The sequence below is a fragment of the Saccopteryx leptura genome, chromosome X, assembly GCF_036850995.1.
Source record: "Saccopteryx leptura isolate mSacLep1 chromosome X, mSacLep1_pri_phased_curated, whole genome shotgun sequence".
Taxonomy (NCBI): domain Eukaryota; kingdom Metazoa; phylum Chordata; class Mammalia; order Chiroptera; family Emballonuridae; genus Saccopteryx; species Saccopteryx leptura.
Window position 1 is genome coordinate 44939856 of NC_089516.1, and position 13710 is coordinate 44953565.

Genomic DNA, 13710 nt, shown 5'->3' on the forward strand with positions numbered 1-13710 from the left:
CTCTGTCTCTGAAAAAAAAAAAAAAGATTAGCTTTCAAAGATAATTTCATGGAGAAAACCATAAAATACTATTGACGGTCATAAACGATGCATTAAAAAAATAAAAAGACACACCACATTCATGGATGGAAAGGGTTAAAGCCATTCTATACCTTTCAGATTAGCAACAATTTTAAAGACTGATAATAAGTCCTGGTGAATATGTGGGAAAATGTAAACTTTTTCTCAAACTGCTCATGAGAGTGTAAATTAGTACAATTTGGAGGGGAAAATTCAATTATTTTATGAAGTTGAAAAACTTCTCTATTAATCAGAACCCAGTTAGGAGACAAAAACCATATCAGCTATTTTAATAGGAAAAACGTATTATAAAGAATTCTCCACTGGTTATAAAGTTATTAACCACATAAATGAGAAGACAAAAAGAGAACCTTAACATTATCATGGAAGTAGCAACTGCAAAAAGCAGCTAGGTTAAAGTAATAAGGGAAGAAACTGAAACTATTCAGAATTAGGAGGTTGGAAGAGGGGGTCTCATGAGGCTGGGACTCATACCTCTAAGGAGGTGGCACCAGCCAGATGCTGCTTATGTCTCAAGGGAGGTTGGTACCATAAGGCTATTATGTGAATGGTAGAAAACTGCAAACTGGGTTAAGTTGCTGCTGTTTGGAGGAACTGCTACGGTCCCAGTGAAGAAGTAATGCTGTCCTGACACCCAGATAAACAGGGAAGCCCAACAAGGAGCAGCTGGCAAGACAAAAATGTGTTCTGGGCCCTGGCCGGTTGGCTCAGTGGTAGAGCGTCAGCCTGGCGTGCGGAAGTCCCGGGTTCGATTCCCGGCCAGGGCACACAGGAGAGGCGCCCATCTGCCTCTCCACCCCTCCCCCTCTCCTTCCTCTCTGTCTCTCTCTTCCCCTCCCGCAGCCAAGGCTCCATTGGAGCAAAGATGGCCCCGGGCGCTGGGGATGGCTCCTTGGCCTCTGCCCCAGGCGCTAGAGAGGCTCTGGTCGCAACAGAGCGATGCCCCGGAGGGGCAGAGCGTCGCCCCCTGGTGGGCAGAGTGTTGCCCCCTGGTGGGCGTGCCGGGTGGATTCCGGTAGGGCACATGCCGGAGTCTGTCTGACTGTCTCTCCCCGTTTCCAGCTTCGGAAAAATAAAAAAAAAAAAAAAAAAAAATGTGTTCTATAGGGTCACAGCCCCAGCATCGCAAAGCACAGTATAGAAGAAGGCTGTTTGGAGCTGGCGCACAATAGCTTAACAACTGGCACAGTGCCTATACCCAATGACCCATTAGTTCCATTTCTAGATTTAGATACTGAACACAGAACAATGCAACCACTAGGGGAATGGAGACACAAGTGGATAAATCTGAGCTATGTTTATCAACATGGATAGATCATGGAAAGGAAACATTTTGTTATAAAAGCAAGCTGTAGAAGTTTATGTTAATTAAACATAGTGTGATACCATATATTAAAGTTTTTAAAAAGCAATATAGCATTATATATTGTAGAATTCATACTATATTAAAAAAACTCAGGGTACATTAAAATTCTAAATGTTGAAAGGAAAACTTTAACTTCAGAGGAAAGTATAGGAGAATATGATCACCTTGAAACTGACAATATTATAACATAAAAATTGAGCAGTAGAAAAGAGTTAACAAAAGAGAAGAACCAGGCACAGTGAGAAAGTCTTTGCAACACACATAACTGAAAAAAGAACTTTTATTGTCTCATATATTTAAAAAAAAAAAAACATTTTAAACCAAGAAGTAAAAGATAAACTGCCCATTAGAAAACAATGAACAAAAGGATATGAACAGTCAATGCACAGAAGAAAAATCAATCAACATTGGTTTTCTTTAGAAGAAATAGCCAACATCATATTTCTATAGAAGAAATAGCCAATCAACAGAGAGAAAGATGTTCAACTTCACCACTAATTAAGGAAATCCAAATGAAATAAAAACAATGATCTATCTCCCAAGGGGATCAGGACGTATTTTCACACCAATGTAGGAGCCAAATTGTTACAGGTGCACTCTGTGTGACCTGGTGATCAGATGGTCCAAATGACTTAATCAAATGGCAAGGAGAGCCTTCACAGAGAAGCTTTCTCCTTAGCATAAGGCTAGTGCCAACCTAAGTGAGTTAGCTGATGTTCTGTGAGGTGTGCTTTACGGCAGAAGGCTTTCCCACATTCTTCACATTCAAAGGGTCTCTCTCCTGTGTGAATTCACTGATGTTCAATGAGGCGTACTTTCAAATAAAAGGCATTTCCACATTCACTGCATTGATAAGGTTTCTCTCCTGTGTGAGTTTTCTGGTGTTGACAAAGAGATTTCCTCATACTAAAGATTTTTCCACATTCACTACATTCATAGGGTTTCTCTCCTGAATGCCTTCTCTGATGTTCAATGAGGCGTGCTTTAACATAGAAAGCGTTACCACATTTATTACATTCATAAGGTTTTTCTCCTGTGTGAATTCGCTGATATATCCCAAGAGATGAATGCACCTTGAAAGATTTCCCACATTCATTACATTGATAGGGTTTTTCACCTGTGTGAGTTCGCTGATGATTATTGAGAGTCGTCTTCATTCTAAAGAATTTCCCACATTCCAGCCTGACCAGGTAGTGACGCAGTGGATAGAGCGTCAAACTGGGATGTGGAAGGACCCAGGTTCGAGACCCCGAAGTCGTCAGCTTGAGTGCGGGCTCTTCTGGTTTGAGCAAAAGCTCACCAGCTTGGACCCAAGGTTGCTGGCTCGAGCAAGGGATTACTCGATTTGCTGAAGGCCCACAGTCAAGGCACATATGAGAAAGTGATCAATGAACAACTAGGGTATAGCAAGGAGCAATGAAAAACTAATGATTGATGCTTCTCATCTCTCCGTTCCTGTTTGTCTGTCCCTGTCTATCCCTCTCTCTGACTCTCTCTCTGTCTCTGTAAATAAATAAATAAATATTTTTTAAAAAATAAAGAATTTCCCACATTCCTCACATTTATAGGGTTTCTCACCTGTGTGAGTTCTCTGATGAATTGTGAAGGTTGCCTTCTCATAAAAGGTTTTCGTACATTCATTACATGCAAAGGGCTTCTCTCTTGTGTGAGTTTTATGATGAGCAATGAGGTATGATCTTGCACTAAAGGTTTTTGCACAGTCATTACACTTATAGGGTCTCTCCCCTGTGTGTATTCTCAGATGTTCAATTAGGTTTGATTTTCTGCGGTAAGTTTTCCCACATTCATGACATTCAAAGTTTTTATCTCCTCTGTGTGTTTTTGTATGTCCAACAAAGCCTGTTTTCTTATAGAAGACTTTCCTATAGCCATTATATTCAAGAGTTTGATCCAAAGTTTGAATCTTCTGATATTGAAGAAGGTTATTATCATGCCTGAGGGCATTACACTCAATAAAATTGTTGCCAGATAGGAGGGAGAGTGATCCTTTTAAAATAAATTGGATCATATCACTCTTTCACTCAAAACCCAACAACTTTCCTTGTCACAGTACAAAATTAAAGTGCTTAACATAGCCTATAAAACTGTGCATAATTTGGAGCCCAGCTAACTTTCTGATATCACCTCTTACCACTCTCACCACTTACACTTAAGCCATACTGGCCTCTTTGCTATTACTAGTATATATCACTCAGACCAGGCTTGGCACTTACTGATCACTGGGCCCAAAATATTCAAAATCTTCATGGCTCCATCTCTCTCACTTCAGTGATGTTGTTGCAATGATGTTAACCTCACCAAAAAGTCTTCCCTGACCACATTCTCTAAAAGGACACAACCCATCGTTGTCTATCCCTCTTATCTTGCATTGATTTTCTTTTCACTACCAAAAATTATGTGTTTGTTTACTTTTGGTCTCTTTCCCTCATGGAGAATGCATGCTCCAGGAGAGCAGAGGTATTCATTTATTCACTGCCAGATCCTCACTCCAGAAAACATGACCAACCTATAGTTGACACTTATGAAGGTGTGAATGAATGCCTACAACAGAAGGCATCCAAGGCAAAGGAGAGAAGGAAGGCATTGAAAAATAATACAGAGAGACAAGCTAAGGACAAGTGTCTAAGATGAGGCAGGCAGGATAGATAAGAGTGGTAAATAACCATAAAAATCAAGATAAAATAGGAGAGAGCACTTAAGTGTGACATGATATTGGGATGTGTGATTTACACACCTGAAGCTTACAGACCTTCTTTCCTCCAGTCATTTTCAAAGAATAAGGGCCTCTAAAGAAAGATTCCTGAAAAATACTGCCGAGAGATAACCTTAGACCTGAACTCCTGGACTTTTATCTCCCCTGTTATCGACATGTACAGTTCTTACTCACTCACCTGAGGAACCATGGCCTGAGGATTCCTCCTCTAATACCCACAGCTCTTCTCCTTGCTCCAACTTGAAGATCATCTCTGGTTTGGCCACGCAGAGGCCTGTTAATGGGAAATGGCACAGGACGTGGGCCAAGTTGTCTGAGCTTTAGGGCCTCTGATGGAGGAGGAAGGTGCATCTTCATGAGCTGCACAAGGAAGGAAGGGGGCCCGTTTAAACCTTTCATCAGGGAAAGTGAGGACGCACATACTCTTCCTGGTACCCCAAACTGATCAATTATCTGTGACCCTCGAATCTAAAACTAAAGTATCATTAAACTCTACAAAGGCTATATGCATTTCAGCTACCAAAAAAGGAAAACGAACACATGCTACCAGGAGTTACATGGACAATAATTCTCACCCACAGATGCCAAGTTGCTGTAGTTCTCCAGCATCACATCCTTGTGCATGGTCCTCTGAGCTGTGTTCAGTCTGTGCCACTCTTGTTGGGTAAAATCCACAGCCACGTCCTCAAAAGACACAGATCCCTGTAACAACAATCTGAAATGATCAGAATGGGACACATGGAAAAGATGTTTGGGAACTAATTCTCTCAAGAGAGCACTATTAGAATTGACTAGAAAAACTACACTGAACACATGACTTTGTCTTGCTTGATATTATACTTTGGGGGTGGGGAAGACCCATAACAGCCTTGCATCTGTGCTCCTTTATCAATTCATGAAGAAAAGACTACTTAATACTGAGTCAACACTACGTACTTGGACCTGATCTAGTTGTTGGGGAAACAAAAAGGAGAAAAAGGGAGTGTCTGTTCTCGAGGAGCTCATCATGCCCCAGTAAGGGTACCTGTACATGAACACATCCCTGTGGTGAGGAGTTACAGGAGCTATGCTGGACATGTGTACAGGGGGCAATGGGCTTTCACAAGGGAGGGAACCAGATTCTATTGTGTTAGCAGACTGAACTTCACTTGGTTGAGGTAGCACTTTGAATCCTTAAATAAGAATATCATTTCCCTCATAAACATGGGGCAATAGCATAAGAAAAAGCAGGAAGATAAGAAACACACATGGGCCCTGGCCGGTTGGCTCAGCGGTAGAGCGTCGGCCTAGCGTGCGGAGGACCCGGGTTCGATTCCCGGCCAGGGCACAAAGGAGAAGCGCCCGTTTGCTTCTCCACCCCTCCGCTGCGCTTTCTTCTCTGTCTCTCTCTTCCCCTCCCGCAGCAGAGGCTCCATTGGAGCAAAGATGGCCCGGGCGCTGGGGATGGCTCTGTGGCCTCTGCCTCAGGCGCTAGAGTGGCTCTGGTCGCAACATGGCGACGCCCAGGATGGGCAGAGCATCGCCCCCTGGTGGGCAGAGCGTCGCCCCTGGTGGGCGTGCCGGGTGGATCCCGGTCGGGCACATGCGAGAGTCTGTCGGACTGTCTCTCCCTGTTTCCAGCTTCAGAGAAATGCAAAAAAAAAAAAAAAAAGAAACACACATGATAAGTTATAAAACTACATATAGCACAGTATGATAGGAAAATAGTGTTTTAGGCTGTGATGAGATAAAAGGCTATCACAACGATTTTCAACCAGTGTGCCATGGCACAGTGGTGTGCTGCAAGAATTTCTTTTTTTTTTTTTTTTTGCATTTTTCTGAAGCTGGAAACAGGGAGAGACAGTCAGACAGACTCCTGCATGCGCCCGACCGGGATCCACCCGGCACGTCCACCAGGGGGCGATGCTCTGCCCACCAGGGGGCGATGCTCTGCCCATCCTGGGCGTCGCCATGTTGCGACCAGAGCCACTCTAGCGCCTGAGGCAGAGGCCACAGAGCCATCCCCAGCGCCCGGGCCATCTTTGATCCAATGGAGCCTTGGCTGCGGGAGAGGAAGAGAGAGACAGAGAGGAAGGCGCAGCGGAGGGGTGGAGAAGCAAATGGGCGCTCCTCCTGTGTGCCCTGGCCGGGAATTGAACCCCGGGTCCTCCGCACGCTAAAGAATTTTTAAAATATGCAATACCTGATTTTTAGTCAAGGGCACTGACTTCTTTTCCCTTAGGTTGTCAAATAAAATAAAATGACAACAGCCAACACAACAATAGCTGTCCAGTATGAATGAATCAAAATTATGTTGTTGTTTTTTTGTCAGAATGATAAAATAATTTTTTTTGGTGTGTCACAGAATTTTAGTATTTATGTGTACCATGAGATGAAAAAGGTTGAAAATTGCTGGGTTATAGAGACATCTGGGGGCCAGATAGTGGAGGGATTTTCAACTTTTTTTCTATAGATCATCAGTGTCCAAAATACTTAACTCCATACACCATCAGGATATTTGCTGACCTTCCCACAATATATTTATGTTTATATCTATATTTATATTTATATTTATATCTATATCTACACTTATAAATTATACAGAAGAAGTGTCAAGTTGGAGAAAGGAAGACATTACTCCTACGATGAGCAAGTGGGGAGAGGTTGGTGTCATATATTGAGATTAACAAAACAAGAGAGACCACAGGTTAGCAAAAAGGGAAACTATGATTGATTCTGGAGCTCAGAAGAGAATGCTGAGATAGAGCAAGGACTGGGAAGCAATAGCATTTCAGTACTAGCTGAAGCCACAAGAATAAATTGGGTGGCTAAGAGAGAACAGAGCTTAAAATAAGCACCAAGTACAGAATCAGTGGGGACACCAATATGACATGAAGACTGAAAAAGGGCCCCTGTGTGGCAGAGAAAATGAGAGAAATCCTTTTCTTATTCTCCTGCAGTCTTGTCCCAAAATAAGCCCCGGTGCCAAAGCTGCAACCATGCAGCAGAAGGCACCTCAAACTCTGAGGGAGAGTGGGAAGGATCACCACTGCCTTCTTTCTAACCTCTCACCACTTAGCCCCAAGAGCAAACCTGGCTAAGAAAGGGAATGCCAGAGTAGTAAGACTAAAGCCTTAAACGGTCTAGCCAGAGGACCAAGAAAGAAGATTCCTGGGAACAGAAGTATGGGGAAGATTGCCCTAATAATATAGCTTCAAAATACATGAGCATAAAGCATCAACCTGGGATGCTGAGGTCGCTGATTCAAAACCCTGGGCTTACCTGGTCAAGGCACATATGGGAGTTGATGCTTCCTGCTCCCCCCTTCTCTCTCTCTCTCTCTCTCTCTCTCTCTTTCCTCTCTAAAATAAATAAATAAAAATCTAAAAAAGTGTAATTCATACAGTCTAAAAAAAAAAAAATTTTTAAAAGCCTGACCTGTGGTGGCACAGTGGATCAAGCATCGACCTGGAATGCTGAGGTCGCTGGTTCAAAACCCTGGGCTTGCCCAGTCAAGGCACATATGGGAGTTGATGCTTCCTGCTCCTCCCCTTTCTCTCTCTTTCTCTCTCTCTCTCTCTCTCTTCTCTAAAATAAATAAATAAATAAAAATAATTTTAAAAAAGTGACACAATTATTTAAAAAAAAAATACATGAGCAAAACTAAAAGAACCAATAGGAAAAGTGGGCATATCTGTAATTATGGGTTCCAATTTTCAAGACCTCTTAGTAATTAAAAGAACTAATAGAAAATTAAGAAGGGTATAGGAAAACTGAATACTTCTGATCAACCAATTGACTTTGCAAAACTTTCCACTCAAAAATAGAAAGATGAACAGTTTCTTTAAGTACACATGAAATATTTGCCAACCTAGACCATATCCTGGATTACAAAACAAACCTCAATACAATTAAAGGGTGCCAAGGAAAACTGACCTGGAACAATCCACTCTGAGATATATCCTAACAAAACTATCAGAATCTAATAGCTTTATTAAAACTATTAAATTCCTCAGGGCTTCCAGGCAAAAAGATGAAATAACTTACAAGGCAAAGGAATTAGAATGACATCAATTTCTCAAAAACATACAAAGCAAAGCAATGCTAGAACAGCATTTTCAAAAACCTTAAAGAGCCTGACCAGGCGGTGGCGCAGTGGATAGAGCATCGAACTGGGATGCAGAGGACCCAGGTTCGAGACCCCAAGGTTGCCAGCTTGAGCGTGGGCTCATCTGGCTTGAGCAAAAGCCCACCGGCTTGGACCCAAGGTCACTGGCTTGAGCAAGGGGTTACTCGGTCTGCTGAAGGCCCACGGTCAAGGCACATATGAGAAAGCAATCAATGAACAACTAAGGTGTCACAATGAAAAACGAATGATTGATGCTTCTCATCTCTCCATTCCTGTCTGTCTGTCCCTGTCTATCCCTCTCTCTGTCTCTGTAAAAAAAAAAAAAAAAATACAAGCAAAGGAAATTATATCCAGCCAGGCTACCCTTCAAGGTTCAAGGCTTTTAGAAAAAAGGTTAGGAATGTGTTAGCACATGTGTGCCCTACCTAAGGAATTTATTAGAGCTGTGCTATCCAATATGGTAGCCATTAGCCACATGTGACCATTTAAATTTACATTTTCATGAGTTAAAACGAGATACAATTTAAAATTCAGTTCCTCAGTCAAACTAGGCACATTTGTACATATCGCTAGTTACAGAACTAGACATTATAGATACAGAACATTCCTATTATTGCAGAAAGTCTTTTTGGACAGTACAATGCTAAACAATGACTTTCATCCAACCAAAAATGATGAACAGGAAAATTTTAGCAAAAGAACTGACAGTGAGTGTTTCATATATTTAATTGTAAAGCTAAGACTAAAATAAGGCTGGAGTCATGGGTTGAAGGACGATATATAACATTACATGTTCTGGAAAAGAACATGTACTCATTTTTCTCATCTTCCAAGAAATAGGAGATGAGAAAGAAAAAGGAGAAAGCTGAATAAGATCATAGACTGCTGTATAGGTAACAGATGAGAGCCAAATTAGATGGTAAAAGATTAATAGAAAAGTCAATTGATATAGCCATTATGGAAAACAATATGGGTCCTGACCAGTTGGCTCACTGGTACAGGGTCCCAGGTTTGATTCCCAGTCAGAGCACACAGAAGAAGCAACCATCTGCTTATCCACCCCTTCTCTCCCATCCCCTCCTGCAGCCATGGCTCAATTTGTTTGAGCGAGTTGGCTTGGGTGCTGAGGCTGAGGATGGCTCCTGGAGCCTCCACCTCAGGTATTAAAAATAGCTTGGTTGCTGAGCAACAAGCAACTGCTTCAGATGGGCAGAGCATCACCTGGCAGGGGGCATGCTGGGTGGATCCCGTTGGGGCACATGCGGGAGTCTGTCTCTGCCTCCCTTCCTCTCTTTTTTTTTTTTTTTTTTATAAAAGAGGAAAACAACATGGAGGTTCTTCAAAAAATTAAAAATAGGCCCTGGCCGGTTGGCTCAGTGGTAGAGCATCGGCCTAGCGTGCGGAAGACCCAGGTTCGATTCCCGGCCAGGGCACACTGGAGAAGCGCCCATTTGCTTCTCCACCCCTCTGCCACGCTTTCCTCTCTGTCTCTCTCTTCCCCTCCCGCAGCCAAGGCTCCATTGGAGCAAAGATGGCCCGGGCGCTGGGGATGGCTCCTTGGCCTCTGCCTCAGGCGCTAGAGTGGCTCTGGTCGCAATATGGCGACGCCCAGGATGGGCAGAGCATCGCCCCCTGGTGGGCAGAGCGTCGCCCCTAGTGGGCGTGCCGGGTGGATCCCGGTCGGGCGCATGCGAGAGTCTGTCTGACTGTCTCTCCCCGTTTCCAGCTTCAGAAAAATGAAAAAAAAAATAAAAATAAAAAATAAAAAAAAAATTAAAAATAGAACCACCATATGATCCAGCAATCCTACTTCTGGGTATATACCCAAAGAAAATGAAATCACTATACTGAAGAGCTATCTGTATTCCCATATTCACAGGAGCATTATTCCCAACAGCCAAGACATTGAAATAACTTAAGTGTCTGTTGAAAGATAATTGGATGATATAGATGTAGTATAAGATACATTCATTAAATCACTCCTTTCTGCCAGCAGACACCACCAAGTAAGCATTGTTCAAGTCCTCCCTCTTGCAATCATCATATCTACGTCAGTCTCCCCAAGAGCCAGACAGCTGTGGAAGCTCTCTATTGGAATTTTGAGATTTGAAACAAACAATGAGAGAATGAGGAGCCATTCTGAGCAAGGGGAAACCTCAGGCTGTGTGGTGATGAGAGATGCAAACACCAAGTGCTCCAGAAGCTTTGGGTTTGCTACCCATGGCACCGTGGAGGAGGTCGATGCAGCCACAAGTGCAAGGCCAGACAAGGTAGATGGAAGAGTTGTGGAACCAAAGAGGGCTGTCTCAAGAGAAGATTCTCAAAGACCTGGTGCTCACTTCACTGTGGAAAAGATTTCTGTTGGTGGTACTAAAGAAGACACTGAAGAGGTTATTTTGAACACTATGGAAAAAGTGAAGTGATTGAAATCATGACTAACCAAGGCAGTGGCAAAAGAGAGGCTTTACTTTTATAACCTTTGATGATCAAGATTCTGTAGGGGGCCTGACCTGTGGTGGCGCAGTGAATAAAGCATCGACCTGGAAATGCTGAGGTTGCCGGTTCAAAACCCTGGGCTTGCCTGGTCAAGGCACATATGGGAGCTGAAGCTTCTAAAAATGAATAAATAAAAATTTAAAAAAAAAAACAGAAAGAATTTCAAATAAGGTACAATTTAAAAAAAAAAGATTCTGTAGGGAAGACTGTTATTCAGAAATACCATACTGTGTCCTGACTGGGCGGTGACGCAGTGGATAGAGCGTCGGACTGGGATGCGGAAGACTCAGGTTCGAGACCTCGAGGTCGCCAGCTTGAGCGAGGACTCATCTGGTTTGAGCAAAAGCTCACCGGCTCAAGCAAGGGGTTACTCGGTCTGCTGAAGGCCCGTGGTCAAGGCATGTATGAGAAAGCAATCAATGAACAATTAAGGTGTTGCAATGCGCAACGAAAAACGAATGATTTATGCTTCTCATCTCTCCGTTCCTGTCTGTCTGTCCCTGTCTCTCTCTCTCTCTGTCTGTAAAAAAAAAATAAAAAAGAAATACCATACTGTGAATGGCCACAACTGTGAAGTAAGGAATGCTTTATCTAAGCAACAGATGGCCAGTGCTTCATCTGGTCAAAGAGGTCAAAGTGGTCCTGGAAACTTCGAAGATGATTGTGGACGTGGTTTTGGTGGGAATGACAACTTCAGTCATGGAGGAAACTTCAGTGGTAGAGGTGGCTTTGGGGACAGTTGTGCTGGTGGGGTATATGTGACAATGGGATGGCTATAATGGATATGGTAATGATGGAAGCAATTCTAGAGGTAGAGGAAGCTATAATGATTTTGGCAATTACAACAGTAAATCTTCAAATTTTGGACCCATGAAAGGAAGAAACTTTGGAGGCAGAAGCTCTGGCTCCTAGGGTGGTGGAGGCTAATACTTTTCCAATTTCAGCAGCAGCAGGAGAAGTGGCAGAAGTTTTAGTTACTGCCAGGAAACAAAGCTTAGCAGGAGGAGAGCCAGAGAAACGACAGGGAAGCTACAGCTTACAAGAGATTTGTGACTTGCCAAGCACAGTGGTGGCCTAGCTTCTACAAAGACATGTTTTACACCCTATTCATGTGAATGGGCAAAAAGCTTGAGGACTGTATTTGTAACTAATTGTTTAACATGTTATTTTAGCTTCTGTTCTGTGAAAAGTGTAAAGCATTTCAACAAAGGATTTCAATGTAGATTTTTTTTTTGTCCCCATGGTGCTGATTGCTAAATGTAATAGTCTGATCACGATGCTGAATAAATGTATCTTTTTAAAATATTTTATTTATTGACTTCAGTGGGAGAGGAAAGGAGAGAGAGACAGACAGACAGGAACATCAATCTGTTCCTGTATGTGCCCTGACCAGGATCAAACCAGCAACCTCTGTGCTTCTGGACAATGCTCTAACTAACGGAGCTATCCAGCCAGGGAAAATAAATGTTTCTTTAAAAAAATTTAAAAAAAGATGTGGCATATACAATAAACTTTTAAAAACTTAAAAAAAACCCTAAAGCCCTGGCCAGATAGCTTGGTTGGTTAGAGCATGTCCTGATGTTCAAATGTTGCATGTTCAATCCCCAGTCAGGGAACATACAGGAACCAATTGATGTTTCTGTCTTTCTCTTCCTCTCTCCTTTTCTTTCTCTCTGAAAATCAGTAAGCCTTTTTAAAAATTTAAAAAAGATGTGGTATATCACAATGGAATATTATTCAGCTGTGAGAAAGAAAGAAATCCTGCCATTTGCAACAACGCGGATGGACCTTGAGGGTATTATGCTAAGTGAACTAAATCAGAGAAAGACAAGCACTGTATGATCCCACTTACATGTGGAATCTTAAAAAAAAACAATCAAACTTGCCCTTTGGCTGGGTAACTCAATAGAGCATAATCCCAATACATCAAGATTGCAGGTTCAATCCCTGCTCAGGGCACATACAAGAATCCACCAATGAATGCATAAGTGGAACAACAAATCAATGTTTCTCTCTCTCGCTCTCTCTCTCTTACCTCCCATCTTCCCTCCCTTACTCTTTTTCTCTAAAATCAATTTTTTTTAAATCAAACTTATAAAAGGAGAGGATAGAATGCTGGTTACCAGGTGTGGGGAAAATGGGGAGATGTTGGTCAAAGGGGACAAAGTTACAGTTATATAGAATTAATAAGTCTAGAGATCTAATGTACAGATACGATGACAATGTTTAATAACAACTGTATTGAACAATAGAAATATGCTAAAAGAGTAGTTTCAGGTGTATCCATCACACAATAAAAGGGTATGTGGAGATACCTTAATTATATTGACAATAGTAACCATTTCACTATGTATATACATATCAAATCATCATGCTGTAAACCTTAAATATATATAATTTGAGGAGGGGAGTAAGGAACGGTTTATTGATCAAGAAGGTGCCAAGAGAGAAGATGGCAGCCCTAGTGGTACCTCAAATCCATCTTAAGAAAGTACAGACTTCAATTTTTTTTCTACTATTTTCTCTACTTAAAAAAAAAAAAAGAAACTATAGACTTCAGGCTTCTCTTTTGTAAAGGGAAGGGGAAATGAAAGGAGCTGTTTTTGTAAAACTCAAGCCACAGGCAGAATTTCTCTAATGATTAGCATTTCTCTATGTGAGACTGAACAAAAACTATTAGCTTGAAGTCCATGGGCACAAAGCAGGCTCGAACAAGTTGGAGTCAGAGAAAGACTGAACATTTCATTCTGTTAAAATTCCCCCCTTTTTGTCCATTCCTCAGTCTTGAAGGAAATAGGGTAACTAGTAAATATATACAATATGTATAAACAAATAAGTAAATAAAAAGAAAGAAAAATGGGTCAACTAAGGGTACTACAAAAAGTATTAACTCAAAGGTAACCACCAACCTGACCAGAAGGTGGC

At 42.0% G+C, this 13710-nt stretch overlaps 1 protein-coding gene and 1 pseudogene across 1 annotated transcript; one reads left to right on the forward strand and one right to left on the reverse strand.

Moving 5' to 3' along the window:
* Window positions 1–2103: 2103 nt before the first annotated feature.
* Window positions 2104–5258, reverse strand: ZNF157 (zinc finger protein 157). Its single transcript, XM_066357802.1, is given in 5 exon segments — window positions 2104–2629; window positions 2989–3454; window positions 4360–4455; window positions 4757–4896; window positions 5206–5258. Coding segments are annotated over 5 exon segments (1281 nt in total).
* Window positions 5259–7051: 1793 nt separating this feature from the next.
* On the forward strand, window positions 7052–11712 carry LOC136386327 (heterogeneous nuclear ribonucleoprotein A1-like; annotated as a pseudogene).
* The last annotated feature ends 1998 nt before the right edge of the window (window positions 11713–13710 follow it).